This window comes from Patagioenas fasciata, chromosome 13, assembly GCF_037038585.1.
Source record: "Patagioenas fasciata isolate bPatFas1 chromosome 13, bPatFas1.hap1, whole genome shotgun sequence".
Taxonomy (NCBI): Eukaryota; Metazoa; Chordata; class Aves; order Columbiformes; family Columbidae; genus Patagioenas; species Patagioenas fasciata.
In genome coordinates this window covers 10553725-10571048 of record NC_092532.1, presented here as the reverse complement: position 1 = coordinate 10571048, position 17324 = coordinate 10553725, and the positions used below count along the sequence as shown (strand labels likewise).

Genomic DNA, 17324 nt, shown 5'->3' with positions numbered 1-17324 from the left:
ACGGCGAGCGAGGAGATCTGTGATTCACCAGCACGTGTCTGTGGATGGCGAGACAGCAAAAGTAATAAATGGAATTAAAAAAACCATCTCTGGTAACTGCCCAAATGGAGAAACCCCTTTAAATTAAAAATTACATATATATATATATAGATATATATACACAAATATATATATGTGTACACACACACACACAAAGGGATTCTGTTTAACTCTTTATTTTCCATACATTAAATTTACTCAGATAAAAACATTCTAAAAATGTACAATTTTACTTTTAACAAAGTATAATAAAACATAAAAATCCCAATACCAGAATACTTGACATTTACAATTCAAAATCAAATTAGCTGAATATTAAATATTTACAAAACTATTTAAAATATTTATAAAGTTACATGCACAATTTGTAATACTAGAATTGACCGAAGTAAAAGAAATGGCTCAAATGGGAGCAGGAGTTTCCTTCATTCCTAGTGGAAAGTGATGTCCAAGAGAAGCTGTTCATCTGCACTTGAAAACACACAGGATTCGCTTTCTGCTTCAGTACCACCATGTTTCTAGCTTACGGAAAAAAACTGAAGAGAGCAAACAGGTAGTTCCAAGGGGTTTTGACCCAAGATGTCGTTGGGCAGGGGGTATCGGGGTTACCGGGGCCTCCACCAGCACGAGTGTTTTCTAGGCTCTCCAAAGTGCCCAGTTACACAGATTTTTGTCCAGATTCGCCCACGTCCATCTCACGTAACACATTGCAGACTCCCCCGGTCCCACAGCTCCCAGTTTCCTGCCCTCCAGTAAACACAGACCCAACAGAACCCACGCACAGGGGGGTCGATAAATGGCATTTCTATTTTGGGGAGGAGCGTCGCTGCCCAACACCAGACTACATTTCATTTTCAAGTTCCTTCACCCTGCAGCTTGCCAGCCTGAACCAGAATTTGGGTAATGGTGAAGGTCTAGTCTTAGACTATTGGTTTTGATAAGTCTGGCACTTAATTTGCCAAGATTTAAAGCCCGTGGTATGAAAAAGTTTCACAAAAAAAGCGGAGTGTGACGGTGCTTTAAGGAAAAGCATCGTGGAACTCTGATCGATACCTCGCTGCTGAATTGAGGCTTCTCTCTTCGCTCTCCCACTGCTCAGCGTCGAGCCTGGCGCATTTATTAACGCTTAGTTTGCAGATTGCCAGCGCGAGGAGGAGTCTGCTGGAAATTCCGTCCTATTTAAAGTTATTTCCAGCAGGAATGCTCCCCAAATGGAAAACCCTTCTGAAACCGCATGTCGCATGCAGGGAAGATGCATCGCAAGCTTCTCCATGTCCCTGCAGGGAGGTGACATGAGATTCCCTTCCCCCTGACACTTCCAAATTGTTTCTATTCCACAGTGAAATCCATTTTGAGAACTAATTTTTTAGGACAAAGATAGGAATAAATAGCATTCTTTGAAATCTCCGTCTTCCAATGTATAAAAATAGGTTTTAAGAACTGGTTCTTTCAGCCACGAAGCTGGAACTACTACCCTAAAACAAGCTGCCTTTGCAGGGGTAAAAAGATGGATTTGTGCCTTTTAAAAACCAGACGAAGGATTAATTTATGGAACTAAAGTGCTCTGTTCAGACTCCCCAGCTTTGGTTGTTCCCGGTGCAAAGTGGGCAGCGTTCGGTAGCGGATCTGAGGCCACAAGTTGCTCAGATTTGGGCCTGTCAGACCTTTCTCTCTGATGCTCGTCTCGCTTTAAGATGCTCCAAACTCATTAATTGGAACTTAATCTGAAACCAGACTTCACCATTTAAAACCGTTACCTCAAAAGTTCACATCGGCCGCTATAAGAAACATCAGCCTTAACTTTACAGAAAGGAAACGATCCCACAGAAAGCTCTGACAAAAGGGGTGAAACCATTCGCCGGACAAACGTTCAGGTTCCCAGTCCCTTCGTGACGGTTTCCACTCTGATGAATGTTGGACGAGACTCTGCCCAGCCTTGGGCATTAAAACTGGTGCAGAAATTATTCTCTTTCTTTTTTGCTGTTGATTTTTGCTATTTTGAGCAGGTTTTTAACACTTGTGTGTGTGTTGAAATACAGTTTATTTAAATACAATATTGTTTAAAAAAAGTGAAAAAAGAAAAAGTTAAAGTTTGGCTTTCAGCACGTGTTTCCAGGCCACTGGAGAGACCCTCAAAGCTGTAAATAGTAAACATGGTCACTGAAAACTGCAGCGTTTCCTTCTGTGAAATAGGGTGTGACAGGTTGTTCCTCCCATTGTCTCAAGCTCATTAAGGCAAAGTTAATTGCATTGTCAGTTTTCATCACGTTTAGTGTTGTAGGTCTGGGTGTCACCTCACACGGAGGCAGAGCCACCAGGAGCGTTTCCATTCTGGGCTGAGCACACACACGCCTCATCTGCTTTGTCATTGCATAGGAATAGAAAAAGATCTTTTTTTCTATTTTTTTTTTTTAAAACCAAACATTTTGCAAATTTAGATTTCCGTTTCCACAAAGCCAAATCCGCTACGAGCCGCAGATCACTACCTGGACCGAGTCTGGTTTCTCTCATTACCGGTGATGCTCATTTCTCCTCCTCACCTCCCTCGGTGGGACAGAAGGATGGCCCGGAACATTTATTTTACATTTTTCCCATGAACATGGCCCAGGAAGGGTTTTGACCACCCAGGTACCGCATTCCTCCCTTGCACTGATGGGTCATCACTGCAAAACCCCTCCTGGGATCCGAGCTCCCTGGCGTCCCAGCGAACGTCAGCGCCACAAGCACCTATTCACACAAACTATTCATCCTGGTGTGGTTTAAATCGGTGTCACAAATACCTCCAAGTGTAAACAAGGCTTCAGACTTTAAAGGTGTCTTCCAAATTACAGGATGCAAGTATCTCTGTGTCAGACAATTTCCAGAGAAAGCCTCACCCATTATTATATTTTTTTAATGCTGTTGGATTCCCTGGGTGAGCCACGAGGATTTAGTGTCTTCTTTCAACCAGACAGGACCAAACTGTTTCAAATTAACAGTTCGAGATTTTGTTTGGCTTCCTCTCAAGTCCTAATTTAGATTTGTCACCCACAAATGATGTACGCTAAAGTAGTTAACACCAAAGCTAGTCATCTACAATCTAGTGTAACAAAGGAGGCTGACAAGAAATCCTTCAAAGTCTCGATAATAATGAAGTTTACTACCTTTTACATGTTCGACTTCTACCACTTCTGAATTCTGTAGCAAAAGCCTTGGGGTAGGAATCAAAGGGGTTTTTTTAATATAAAGTAAAGCAAAAGCTTACAAACTCTGCCACCAGAGTTGTTATTTTTTTTAAAGGATGGTTTAAAATTCATTTACAAAAGCAGAATAATAAGGTTTCTGTGAAAGAGACCTATATACAGTAACAGGACGTAAAGGTTGTTTTGTGTATTACAGGAAAATATCCTTGAAGCCTTTATGACCCTGGAGTCTCTGGGACTTGGACCCTTGGAAACTACGATTATTCCACTGCTGGGAAGCCAGCACTGTCTAGTAATAAGTGAGACAATGAAGCACAAGTTTGTTTCCAGAAGGAACCGAAACTGTTGTGTGGGTTCTTTTGGAAGGGAAAGGAGAGATTTACTCAAGATTTTTATTGTGGAGTTAAGTCACATAACCTGCTGGTGCCAATTTTTAAAAGCTGGAACTTCTTTGCCTCTTGCACTGGTCTCAGAGTGACACCGTCTGCTCAAAGTGCAGAAAGCTTGAAGAGTTTTACATTCTTCTGTAGTGCAATCCTTAAAAATCCCAGAGATTAGTGCCTGATCACTTTTGAAAAAAAGTAGAGGATTTACCTAGCCCAGGGGTGCCCGAGTCCTTCTGGGGAACGGCCGCTCCTGCCTCAGCCTCCAGCTTCACCTCCCAACATAGCTGCCCTGGAGCCAGACGTTTCACCTTAGAAAGTCCACGCGTGGCAACATTCTCCAGCAAAATAATAATAAAAAATAAGTACATCGGATGTTGTACTTGCAACAGCAAACGGGGCTGGCCAGCTCCACCGTCCGTCGGTCCGAGGACGCGTAGTCAGAAGTTCCAACGACAAGATCCAAGCTTGAATTTGGCAATCCAAAATGGGTTTGATGCACCCCCTAAGCTAGATTTTCTACCTAGTCTAATAAAGTAAAGCACCTTTGGATTAAAAAATACATTAAGCTTAACAGCAACTGGACGTCTCAGTTTTGTGTTTCGATCTCCTTACGTCTCCATGGCTTACAGTATTTTCTTGCCGGCTGATAAAAGGTCAGTCTGTGGAGTCGAGGCTTTCGGAGGGAGGAGCGTATTTCAGCCTGAATGTACCTGGGGAGAGGAAATGGGAGAATTAAACATCAACCTTCTCACGTCTGCCACATCTCAGAACTTCCTAGAACAACCGTCTCCTTCCTGGATGTGTAACACAATATTCCAGCGGAATGCCGGCTGCACACGAGCATGTGTGCAGCTGGGAGGAATGAAAATCAAGCATCATTTTACATGGTAAAACCCACCGGCTTCCAGGGCTGGCAAAAATTCATTCGGGATAGTTTAACTGGAAATTCAATTGATGAAATGAAATTCAGCTCAAAAAGACAGTGGGCTACGTTTCTGAAGTTCTCCGAATTAAGGCTGATGGGGCAGCATCACTTCTCCATCAGCTCCAGAAACTCCATTAATTAGTTACATTTTAGCACTGCTGCAAATTGCTGCCGCCAAACCAGTCACTTGTTGATTTATAGTGGTCACGTACTTGAAACCTTGTCTGTACCGTATAAAAACAAATAGACATACTCCATAGGCAAGACAATGTAAAATACAACAGCTCAGTGCTGTTCGCTCCAGTCAAATGTTTTTAAGCCTGTACCACATGCAATTTATCTCAACACAATATGTCAGTTAAAATTAAAAAACCTAAAAATGGGACTAGAAAGTGCTCTTAGTAAAGTTTTCTGCCCGGAATTCAGGATTTCGGCTCTCTCCTGGAGAAGCCCGTGCTGGAACCATGTAGGCAACGCACCCTGGAAAACAATCACAGCAGCAAACACAGGACCCTCAAGAGCATTTGAACAGTAATTCTTTATTTATGTTGCTGTTTTGGTAGAGGGAAGGGCAAGGGGGAACAGAGATGTTCAAGTTTGTAAACCTCCCAAGGAACTTGAAATTACAACCAGAGTTGAGCTTTGGGCCTGACTTGGGCTCTGTCCTCACGTTGGGGCTGCAGGAAACTCAATTTCAACTTTTGCAAATGTAGCTCAAAACCACCTGCTTTCCAGAAGGTGACTTTTTTTTTAAATACAAGTCAGAAAAGAGAAAGCGCGGCCATCAGCCTCCCCTGCCCTTTGGCTCCGCAGCAAAACCCAACGTTCTGTGTGCGAACCCCGTCCGTCCCTCCCACTTTTACCTTGTCGGTTGAAATCCATCGGCGGCTGTTTGCAGTCCTGAGCTCGGTGACCACTGGCCCCACAGTTGTAACACGAGAGATTCCCGTTTTTTTTGTGACTCGAGCCGTTGCCGTTGCCCATCATCCCCTGTGTCTGGTACACCCCCGCCGTCCCCGCCAGAAAGTTCTGCATGGGTGGCACGGCAAACGTGGACTGGCCGCTCATGACTGAGTCCGGTGCTAAACCGCTGTTGTACGCGGTGTGGACCACAGGGAACGTCGTGCTGCTGTTGTACTGCTGCGTGTTGATGTAGCCATTGCTACACAAAGGGTTGAAGGGCAGGAAGGGGAAAGTAAACATGGAAGGTCCCGAAAACGGGTGCTGAAAATAATTAGCGTAGCTGACAGTCATGCCGCCGGATCCGCAGTTGCCGCTGCAGCCACAGGAGCTGCACACCATGCAGCCAGGAGGCTGCGGCGGCTGCTGCTGGTGGTGGTGGTGATGGTGGGTCTGGTTGGGGACAGGGACGCTGCCGGCAGATCCGCTGCTGCTGCTGCTGCTGCTACTGCTGCTGCTGCTGCTGCTGTAGAAGTTGCTGTCGGGCGCCGAGGAGAGCGTGGGGCTGGAGCTGGGCGCAGGGCAGCTGGGCAGGGTGCCCATGGTGGCGAAGGACGTGGAGGGGTGGCTGCTGGAGGAACCCACATTGCTGTTGGCGCAGAAGCTGCCTTGCATCGGCGCCACCGGCACGCTGCTCATGGCGGAAAAGGCAACTTTGGTGTTGGCTGTGTACAGAGCAGTCCGGGGGTTAATTATTGCGGGGGACACCGTTATTTGCATATTGCTGGAGCAGGAAGTCTGTCCGGCGATGGCAGAATCAGTAGGAAGAGACGAAGACACCAGGAGTTTGATGGGTGGACGAGCCACGTGGAAGACTGTGCTGGATGTTACGGTGGCAGCGGTGCTCGTTTCTACTATTAATCCCGGCTGCTGAGTGGTTTTTATCACCCTGTCCAGAGTCGAAGCGTGGACGACTTTGGTTCGAGGCCCAAAGTTAATAGTTGACGTGGGTGAGCTGTTCTCAGCAGCCCCTGACAGCACTTGCAAGGGCTGGTGCGGAGAAGACGCAGACATGACGTCCACCACAGCATTCCCAAAGCTCTTTTCCATTTTTATGCTGCCCCTAGGTCCAGGAGAAACCTTATTTCTTTCTTCTAAAGATAAAAGAGAATGCATAGACGATGAAAGTAGCTTCATGTCTGCATTGCCGCGGTCTGATTTGTGCACCGAATTTAGCATCCGGATGGGGGTGATATGAGGGGAGGCCGCCGACATCATTTGCATGGGCAGAGCGTGGTGGCCGGACGGATTGGAGCCCGCGTCGTTCTGCACCGGTAAGACCTGAGCCGTGGGTCTGGCAGAGCTCGAAGTGAAATGGTTCAGCAACATCACTGGCTTCTCCTTTTCCGAACCATCCAAGTGAATCTCTAAACCTGGGGATGGAAATACGGATAAATACAAAGCCAGGTGACACAGGCACCCTCAGTGGTAGTTTCCACTTACGTCTCTCGTTCTCCTCGGCGCTGTCTGAGCTCTCCTCCCGCGTCTGGATCCCCATGGGGCTGGAAGAAGAGCTGGAGTACTCGGAAGAGCTGCCCTCCCGGGGCAGGGGGTGCGCTGGCTGATCCACATCCACCCGCAGCTCTGCAGATACAGGGGGGTGAGGGATCAGGGAAAGCAAACGAGACAGGTAACATCTACTCAACAGGACCATGCTCAAGATTTACAGATAGACATCAAGGATTCAGCATAACGGCTGCTGGTGAGCGTGATTTTTATTGTGCTCCATAGACACAACAATCAGACTTTTTGATTGCTGGCAGCATTTTGGAAGATAAAGCTTACGACAGGTTGGTGAAAAAGCAGCGTAAGAATGAGCTCACTCTCGTGCAAGGACGTTTTCAGGCCCGAGAGCACTGCGGTGTCCTCCGCTCCCCCTCACCTGCAGCATGGTTGCCGCGAATGCTCTGGATGGGCCCGACGTGCGTGGTGGGGGGAACCCTGGCCACTCCGCTGCTGGTCACTGCAGACGGGGCTGTGGGGTTCAGGCACCGTTTCTCTGATTTTTCTCTGCAGGGTGATGGAGAAATGTGTGAAGAAACAAAAACTGGCTAAAGCACAACAGGTAAATCAATTTCTGAATGAAACTGCAGCAAAGCCCACTAGGAGAATCCACTAGAATGTTAAGCTAATTACAAATGGAAACGTTTGGAAACAACATCAATCTTGACCACAGCTTCTTGCCAGCAGTTACATTTGGACCATTTGCCATCTGATTACGAGACTAATGCTCTTATTTATACAAAGCCAAACATCACCAAATGGTGACTAAATTCTCTCCCAAACCTAGTCATGGACACCAAAACCAAAGAGAAGCCAAATGCAGCCCCAAGTTTTCATTTTGCAAACACGCTCTGGAAAAACTAAGACTGATGAAAAATGCTGTGAAGGAGCTTTGATAAATGGGCATGGATTTGGATTTTTTAATTGCTTTTTAAGTAGTAAATATTACTGAGAAAACCCCCATTTCAAAGGGTTTCAAAGTAACCAACACAACTGCAGAAGAAGGAAGATAAGCATTATCTTGACAGGTTTATGGTCTGGAAAGTAAAGACCATTGTAAAATGTGTATTAAATATCTTATGACTTTAAAAAGCCCATTTTGTTTCCCCCCCCACTTACTTCTCCAACTCCAGCTGCGTCTTGAGCTTCTTCTTTGCTCCCATGGTGAGGGATTCAAACTTATTCAGATCTTCCTCAGTAAGACTCAGAAACTTGTAAAGAAAAGAAAGTGTGTTTAGTTTTACAGCCTGAAATATTCTTATCTACACTTACAGTAAAGATCAAATCTGAAAGGCAACTTTAAACCCATTTTTAACTTATGTTAATTCAAAGAAACGCTCTACTTCAGTTTTAGATTATAGAATCAGTGCAGAATAAAAGTGCGGGGGACAGGAATGAAAGAAAGAACATTTGTAGATTAAATTTAGTCATGTGTGTGCTTATAATAACTATGTGCAATAAAGATGATGTAATCAGCGTACGCATTAAAATAGAACTTTGTGCCATCAATGAGTTTAAGGATCTGATTCTCTCAAAAAAAGAGACACAAAAATCCTCGTTTAACACAAAAAAAAATCAATGTACAGTCATCTCATCAGTTTAATTGGAAAACATGCTCCAAAATTAAATTTTATAACAAAATATAGAATATGAAGATAAAATAGATATTTATAATATAATTTAAGGAAAATGCAAACCAGCAAAGTATGCATAATAATACATGCTTTTAAAAAACACACTGGGATATGCACAGTTTTGTTACTTGATTGAAGAAAAAAACCCACTATATATTTCCCCTCACACAAGGAAGAAAATAAAATGAGAAGACTCAGGTAACAGATTATAGTTAAGTACACACAATGCACTAGAACCAGCAGAAAGCCATCCCAGCTTAGACCGGGCTCAACTTAAGCACTTAGTCCACTGGAGGGCGTTCAAGGCTAAAAAAGAACACGGATTTTACAGCTGGAACTGGGTAAAAAAATATCGAGATAAAATCCAGCACACATCAGGATAATCCGTGACTATTAGTATGCAAATACATAAGTGATTATTTTTCCACAAGAACTTTTGCAGAAAACAAAACCATCCCATTCACTTGCAGGTATGTTCATGTCAGAAGTCTCTGTGAGTCTATTATTTAAAAAATAAGCGTTGGGTGAAGAATTCTGAACGAGGCGTCAGCTGTTGAACAACCCAGGCCCCGGACACAACACAGATAAAACCAGGAATGTTTTCTTCAAATATTGTTGCTTCAAGAGAGCGCAAACCTTCGCAGCATCTGCCAATGACTTCTGCAAACCCCCGTGCAGATGTTTGCAGCCTCTCTCTCCGCACGGGTGAATACGATGATAACTTAAAAAGCTTTTCTCCACCTCCTGCCCTACCTTCTCCATCGTCAGCTGTTTGAAGACAGGATAATACTTGTGCAAGCGCAGTTTCCTGAGCCAGTCTAAGATGCCGTTTTGCTCCTGTGTCGGGGGGTTCTGTGGGCTGCTGGACATGAGCACGGGGGAGGCCGGGGTGTCCATGGGGGCGCGATACGGCAGCGCCGGGCCAGTCCCTGTGCTATGGGCACAGTGGGGCAGAGCCACTGGACCTGCCGGAGAGTGCGCGACGTGGTTCTGTGCCGCCTGGATGCCGGCCACGCCGCATATGGGCCTGCGAAACAGCAACAAAATGGGTTTAGTACGGTGAATCTTGTGTCACGCAGAGTTTGGCTGCTACGGTCGGACTATGGTAAAATCCGCGCTGGTTGATGCGAGTTGCAGATTTGTACCTGTGTTGTTCAGTAGTTTAATAAAACCAGAGCAGCTTACGGCAAATAGTAATCCTTATGACAGAATGTCAGAATGTCAGGGATTGGAAGGGACCTGGAAAGCTCATCCAGTCCAATCCCCCAGCGGAGCAGGAACACCCAGCTGAGGTTCCACAGGAAGGTGTCCAGGCGGGTTTGAATGTCTGCAGAGAAGGAGACTCCACAAACCCCCTGGGCAGCCTGGTCCAGGTTCTGGCACCCCCAATGGGAAGAAGTTTCTTCTCATATTTAAGCGGAACTTCCTGTGTTCCAGTTTGTACCCATTACCTCTTGTCCTACCGTTGTTTGTCACTGAGAAGAGCCTGGTTCCATCCTCCTGACACTCACCCTTTATATATTTATAAACATTACTAAGATCACACCTCAGTCTCCTCTTCTCCAGCTCCAGAGGCCCAGCTCCCTCAGCCTTTCCTCACACGGGAGATGCTCCACTCCATCATCTTTGTTGCTCTGCGCTGGACTCTCTCCAGCAGTTCCCTGTCCTTCTGGAACTGAGGGGCCACAACTGGACACAATATTCCAGGCGTGGTCTCGCCAGGGCAGAGTAGAGGGGCAGGAGAACCTCTCTGACCTACTGACCACCCCCTTCTAATCCACCCCAGGTACCATTGGCCTTCCTGGCCACAAGGGTCCAGTGCTGGCTCATGGTCACCCTGTTGTCCCCCAGGTCCCTTTCCCCTACGCTGCTCTCTAATAGGTCATTCCCCAACTTATACTGGAACCTGGGGTTGTTCCTGCCCAGATACAAGACTCTACACTTGCCCTTGTCATATTTCATTCAATTTTTCCCTGCCCAACTCTCCAGCCTGTCCAGGTCTCTGGACAGTGTCAGCCACTCCTCCCAGCTTGGTGTCATCAGCAAACTTGCTGACAGTCACTCTATTCCCTCGTCCAAGTCATTGATGAATATATTGAATGATATGGGTCCCAGTACTGACCCTTGAGGCACTCCACTAGATACAGGTCTCTTATATTCAACTCAAGCAGAGGTTTCCTTCTGTAAGCACAGTTGATACATATTCTACTACTTCTCCGTGATTAAGAAAAGGTTTAGGGAGAATGACCATGGTTCAGTTTTGCTTTTATTAAAAAGAAGCCCAAATATAATCCTGTGGAGTATTTTTTCCACATTGAAGTGGCAAATTAACCCACAATACCGGCTCCGTGGAGGGTTCTGTTTTTTGTTGGAAAAAACGTAAATTTCCTCTTTAGAGAATGAGTTCTGAATTTGTTAAATCCCAACACAGGTCAAGAAAATTCCTTTCCTTCTTTACCCAAGGCTGCCTCGTAGGAAGAGTTTCCTTTCTCCCTCTGGAAGGAGCCCCCTGCTGTACAAGGAAACATTTCAATGTGCTGTAGAGAGCAAAAACCCTTTCAGAGATGCTCTAGTCCCTCTCGGCTCACAAAGGCTCAGACTAAGGATGACCCACCATGTGGATGATCATTATTCCTTTTGAGTATGTGATCGAGACCACCACAACTTCAGCATCGGACCACAAACAATTGTCCAGTACCACAGCTCAACGTTGATTTCATAACAGAGATTCTGTCATGGTGCTCGACAGTTTGGTCCAATGGTGCTTATTTTTTATATCCTTTATTTTTGAAGCTGAAGTTGAACTGTAACGTCCATTTGCAGTTATTATATCGCATTATATTTTGACTCACACTTAAGTTTTATTGTCTCTGCGATCAATCCACTGCAAAACAGTTTTTTAAGCAATTACCCATTCTGAGCTCTTGCAGTTATTATAAGATGTGTTTTCTGAAGGCATTTAAAGAAAGAACAAACGACAACAGTAGGAATGCCAGTACCTGACACCAATATTCTCACCATTTGGTAAGGACAGACCACACACTAAGGCCAGAATTTCTTAAGATCTTCTACAGATAAATATGAAAGTGTAGATGCAAATAAATCCCCAAGGGAATACAGACAACCAGAACAAATACAAAGAAAATAAATACTTCACCTTCCAGATGTTCCCAGCGTAGTTCCTACTTTATAAAGGGAGGGGTTGCCAGGATCTAAAAACAGGGATCAGAAGTTAAAAATAGCATCAATTGATGAAATGTACATCAGCACAAAAAATGCATTTTTAAATGTTATTTTAACTTACTTGAACTCTGGAGTTGCTGTGAAGGAGATGAAGAGCTGAAGAACTTTCGAACGTGGTCATTTTTCACCACATGGGAAGGTAACGGTGCCAAATACCTGCATATTCATTAAAAACAAACCCCCCCACTTCTGTTAATCATTCGATTTGCAGCTGCCTGTGCGATCATGACTGTAGACTGTATGTGGAATTTGGAAATCAAATCTGAAATGTGGAAACTAAAAAATAAAGACCTTTTAAATTAATAACACCACGTAAAACTGACTCAAAGTAGACTTGAAATGTAAGGCTGTTCTTACCCTTAAAACTATTTAAACACATTATCGTTGTGTTGTTTTCACTGTTTAGTACTTCAGTAAAAATGCTTAATTTCAGAACACTGAACACTTGTAAGGCAGAAACTGTTCAAATATAAACTTGAAAATTTCCTTTCAAATTAATGAACCTGAAGACCATAAACCATAGATGTATCTCTCATTTCATTTTCTCCTTTGCGAGATAAACAGCCAATGCAGAGTCTGGCAGCACAGGGAAAAAAGCTGTAAACCGTTTTCCTGGGATTGCTTTTGGGGAAAAAAATGGCAATTTCTTAAAACTTTGCAATGTATAAAGTGTGTTCCATCAACACGACTAGAGTTCTCGTTGCTATGCAAACTTGACCGCCTTTTGCCAAGATTTGAAAATGTATAGAAAATTGTTTAAAGAGCAGCATTTTCACCATATCTTTGCCATGTTGAAAAGGTCTTCGAGTAAAAAATAATTCAGCTATCCACACACCCCCCCCCACAATGTGCTTTCCATTTTCAAATATCACAGCTCATTGCTGAATTTTTCAAAGCAGCTCCTTTCTCTGCTCTGCTGTATAAATGCAGATCACTGCTCTATTAACCTACATTTATAGCGACTGTTGCCAGCTCGACAGCGGCAACGTGCGTTTTCTCTTACCCTCCCCGATTCTCGGCAGCGAGCTCGTGATCCTCAGAGCACAGAAGGGAATGTCTGAAATATTAACGCTGTTTGCCATGAAAAATAATCTCAGCGTGCACCTGCTGGCCCTGGTGATGGAAAACCAACATCCACCGCGGTGCTGCCAACAGCGGACAAAAGTCTGGCTTCACTTCGGGAAAACAGGCGTTTAGCAACAGTTAATTAGTGTTTTTTAAACGTAATTTAATACTCTGCATAAAGACAGGAGTAGCTGAAAATACTTTTAGTCCCTCAAATCTTCCCAGCAAAACTATTTCGGTATTTAGAAAGAGAGAACTGACGTGACTTGCCACAGATGATGGATTTAAAAATGGTGGTTTAGATTAGATAACTGCCGGGAGATTTGTGATAATGTGAGGAGGTACTACCTAAGGCTTCCAAAATTTCTTAGCTGTTAATGGCTTCCAAAAACTTAATGGTAGCATATATACATACTTACCTTTTTAAAATTTAAATAAAACCATGTCAACCTAAATCAACGGAGACAATTAAAAGCTCTGTGAAATGGTAGGAGGGAAAAATCTCCACAACCTATCCCTCAATCCAGAAGGATGACTATTCAGGCAACTATTTTTTCCTGAGTTTTGGGTTTTTTTAAGCAGTTTTGACTATTTTTTTGAGGTTCTGCAAAGCCAATGATCCTGTTTTGAACAAGGGATCAGGAAATGTCAATTCTCCAGGAAGCTTAATACAGGATATTATTACCATATGTATTGCTGAAGAAAGAATTCCTGAAAAATTCTGATGCACTGGAATTAGTAGAACATCAAGAAATAATGCTTAGGGATCAGGCCCTTATTTCTTGAAAGTAATTTAGAATACGAACATAATATTTATGTTTCCTGTTTGTTTCCTTCGGTTGGTGAAAAAAGCCAAGTGTCAAGATAAAAAACCCACAACAACAGAAAGCCCAGCATACCTAAGGTCCGACTCCAGGTCCATGTGGTTCCGTTCCAGGTAAAATGAATCTGGACCAGCGAGGCAAGGAATGAATTTCTCCATGTTTTCCTCTGGATACAGCTGAGATAGCTAAAAGTGGAGGATATTACAAATAATAAATGAAAAGACTTGTTACTCATACAGGATTCAAGGCACAGCAATTTACAAGTCAAACGCTGTATGAAATTCAATCTGTATTATCTCAGTATATTTTGAAAAACGAACAAAATTACTAAGAGGGACAAAACATCTCTCCGATGTTTTCATATCGCCTTTACCTTTGAAATAAATTCAGTCACTTCGGTGGAAGATTTGGTTACCGATGTCACTGAAGAATCAGACCACAGGACCTAAGGGAGTAAAAAGTGTTCAGTTCAGTAACTAATAGTCAGGGATTTGGTTCCAAAACATCAATAATTAGTATCAAATGTTCCTCCCAAACTTCAAGAAAGTTTGTAAAGTGTGACATCAACAAGGAAAAACTATTCTTGTGCACAAGTCACTATTACTCAAGTCCTCCCTCCCTGCCTGATTCTTGCTGTTATTTTACTTAACTTCTGAACGCTTAAAAAAGCACTTGAGAGTTTCCACAGCCCTCGCGCTGCAGACATCCAGTATTAAGAAACAGGCTACTAAGTAATGGAAATTTTTTGTTAAAGAACTTTTTCTCTTATTTTTCTTAAAGAAAACAGCTGGTTTGTAGAATCTGATGTACGATACGAATAACTCGCCCCAGCACAATGATGCCTATTTCTAACTAATCAACTCCATGTGTCAAAGTTGAAGGTGGCAACGAATTACCCCATTGCAAAAAAAAAAAAAAAGGGCAAAACCTTTGAAATGAAACCTGCGGTTTCTGCTCTAGCTACGCGCTTTAGACACCATCTTGTACATGCCCTAGAAAAAAGAAATAGTTCAGTATCTCTTCCCATATGCTTTCTGCATTAAGTCATTACATTTTTAGATACAGAGGCATTTATTGGTCAGTAAGTGATTAGTTTAACTGAGCCAAAAGTCAGGATTTCTTGGCGCTAAGAAGATCGGCACAAGACTGGTGAACGTTAAGTCCCTTCAGACTTAAAATATCGATTCCAAGCAGACGGATCTTCAGCAGTTGTATAGGGGAAGAAGCTGGATTTATGTGTTTAAGAACCAAGAGTCCATCTTCTCACATGACACCAGTTTCAATGACAACTGGAAACATACACAAAGTTTTTCCAGCCATCAAAATGCTGCCAAAAAGACTGGTGAGAGGAGAGGATTTCAAAATACATTACATAATGGAGGAATTTCCTCTCTGCAGAGCTGTTATACAAAAATAAGGTGGGGGGGGAAGAAGAGAACTTGAGCAGTTCCTGGTTTTACAAAGCCCGTGAGTTTGGTTTTTTGTATATTTCTAAGTTTGTGATAAATTAACACATTTTTAGATTCATAAAAAATTTTACAAAATATAGGAGAAATTTCTCTTCCTAGTTTTGTAGTAACATTTGTTATGAGTTAGATTTTGCTCACTTGTGTTAACTTTCAATACTTGTAAAACAATAAATGCAGGGAACTACAGCATTGCCAAGCGATGCTGAAAACACTCAACAGCTCTTTCTATTGACCTTCTATTCCCAAGCTACTACACCAAATGTTTAATAGTTGGGTTTCTAACGGAGCAAACAGCACTTTATTAGCTCAGTTAAAACTATATACTGTTCTTTCAGTTCCAGGCTGTCAACTGAAATACTGGTAAAAGTAATTTTTGGTATTTATAGAAAGAAAATTATAATAGGAAAAGATGTTTCACAAGTCTGCATACTTCATAAAGATTTCTGAAAGCCCTGGAAAATATCCTTTCTAATACTGATGACATTTGGAACAACCATGGGATTCAGAAAATTCAGAACATTATTCATTGGGTGGTAGCTGGAAAGAAAAACTGCCTTTTTTTTTTTTTTTAAGTTGTAGATAATTTAAGTTCAACCATTTATTTTCTTTTGGGTTCTCCTTTTCTCACCAACTGTTTGGCTCCGTTGCATCACTAAGCAAAGCAAAGACGACACCTGGGCTTCGCATTCTGCATTTTGGAATCTACTGTTCCAACGAGATGGGAGGAAAGCAGTCTGTCCTTCTTCCTCCAGTCTCCGCTATTAACACGAGGTTTCACGGAACGGAGTCGTCCCTCCGAAATTGTAGCAATGACCAAACCTCACAAGCTGCATAAAACCAGGGGGCAGAGCTGCTTCTCCTGCATCCCGTGGCGAACCACCCTCCACAAACTCTTCTCGCTTCCACTTTTCATTTGTCTGGCTCCAACTTTCAGACAACAGTTCCTGTTATGGGTTTTTTTTCCGCTAGATTAAAACCCCCTTTACCGTAAAATATTGTCTTCCCTTTTAAAGCACTTTTATGATACTCCAGTAACCTTTTAGCCATGGTCTCCAAATATACAGCGTTTTCCTCAAACCTTAATAATTTCCGTAGCTATTTTCTGGACTTTCCAACACCCCTTTTAAAACCAGTAACACCTGAACCATCTCCCGCAGTCCCGCTCTCCCCTCAGTGCTCAATGACCATCCTGCCTCTTTTCCCATACGTGCAGCACTGCCTTACGAATCTAAATTCCCTTGTTTCTCCAGAAGAAGACTTAAATTTTCTCTATTTTCTGCACTGCAGCACATAGATGCCCATTCTGTAAGCGTGACATAATATTTTCCCCTAAGTATATAAATTGTCAAAACGAGTGAATATTTTTATTTTGCCTCTGTCCCACTCTGCATCATCCACAGAAGTTCATCAACACCAATATAAGGCTACTTCTAAATGATTGATTATAAAATCTGACCAGCATCTATCCCCAAGGAGCTGCACTAGACCAACTTCTGGGATCTGACAATGCAGTTTGAGAACTCCTTTAAACTCCTCCTTAATTATTATCCTCCCTTCTTTCACAGCAGAAAACAAAAAAAAAAACCCAATCACCAAAACTTACCTCAAAGGAATATTCAACACTTCTTTCATTCTTCTTGTGTGCCAGTCCCTTTAATTCCACTTTTTCAACACTCACTATGAAAAAGCAAAGAGAGAAGAAGAGTGAGAAGGATATTCTTAAACATATGGAAAAGTGGGGAACTTTTTGGTAGTGCCAGGACTTGGTTTGGAAGCACCGGAGACTCACGGTGCTGTCATACGAGCACAGCTCCACGATGCTTTGAATTCCAACCTTCATTTCAGCCAGTACCCAAACAATACACTAAATGCAAAGCTCTATTTCCTCATGGCCTTATCGTACCACTCATCAGTGTAATAACGGTACACAAACACGCGTGGATTGATCTTAACATCAAGTAGCAAACACTGTCCCTCTGAGGGAAAACTGGCGCACAAAGAAACAAAGATGGTAAAAGTCGCCGTGTTTTCAGGGGCCGGTTTTGTGAGGAGTTTAGTGTGTTTTTCTTGCTGTGTTTACCGCAGTTTCATGGA

The 17324-nt window shown here is 43.1% G+C and overlaps 1 protein-coding gene across 1 annotated transcript in view; it reads right to left on the bottom strand.

The window, feature by feature from the left end:
* Window positions 1-199: 199 nt before the first annotated feature.
* ZCCHC14 (zinc finger CCHC-type containing 14) overlaps window positions 200-17324 on the bottom strand; it is a 49431-nt gene continuing 32306 nt past the window's right edge. Inside the window, exons 3-13 of the mRNA XM_065848056.2 lie at window positions 16834-16907; window positions 14135-14206; window positions 13837-13946; window positions 11934-12028; window positions 11787-11841; window positions 9383-9656; window positions 8115-8206; window positions 7375-7502; window positions 6936-7076; window positions 5396-6865; window positions 200-4317 (exon numbers count right to left, since the gene is read on the bottom strand). Coding sequence (XP_065704128.1) covers window positions 4262-4317; window positions 5396-6865; window positions 6936-7076; window positions 7375-7502; window positions 8115-8206; window positions 9383-9656; window positions 11787-11841; window positions 11934-12028; window positions 13837-13946; window positions 14135-14206; window positions 16834-16907 — 2567 coding nt within the window. The 3' untranslated portion in view covers window positions 200-4261. The remainder of the gene's footprint in view (window positions 4318-5395; window positions 6866-6935; window positions 7077-7374; window positions 7503-8114; window positions 8207-9382; window positions 9657-11786; window positions 11842-11933; window positions 12029-13836; window positions 13947-14134; window positions 14207-16833; window positions 16908-17324) is intronic.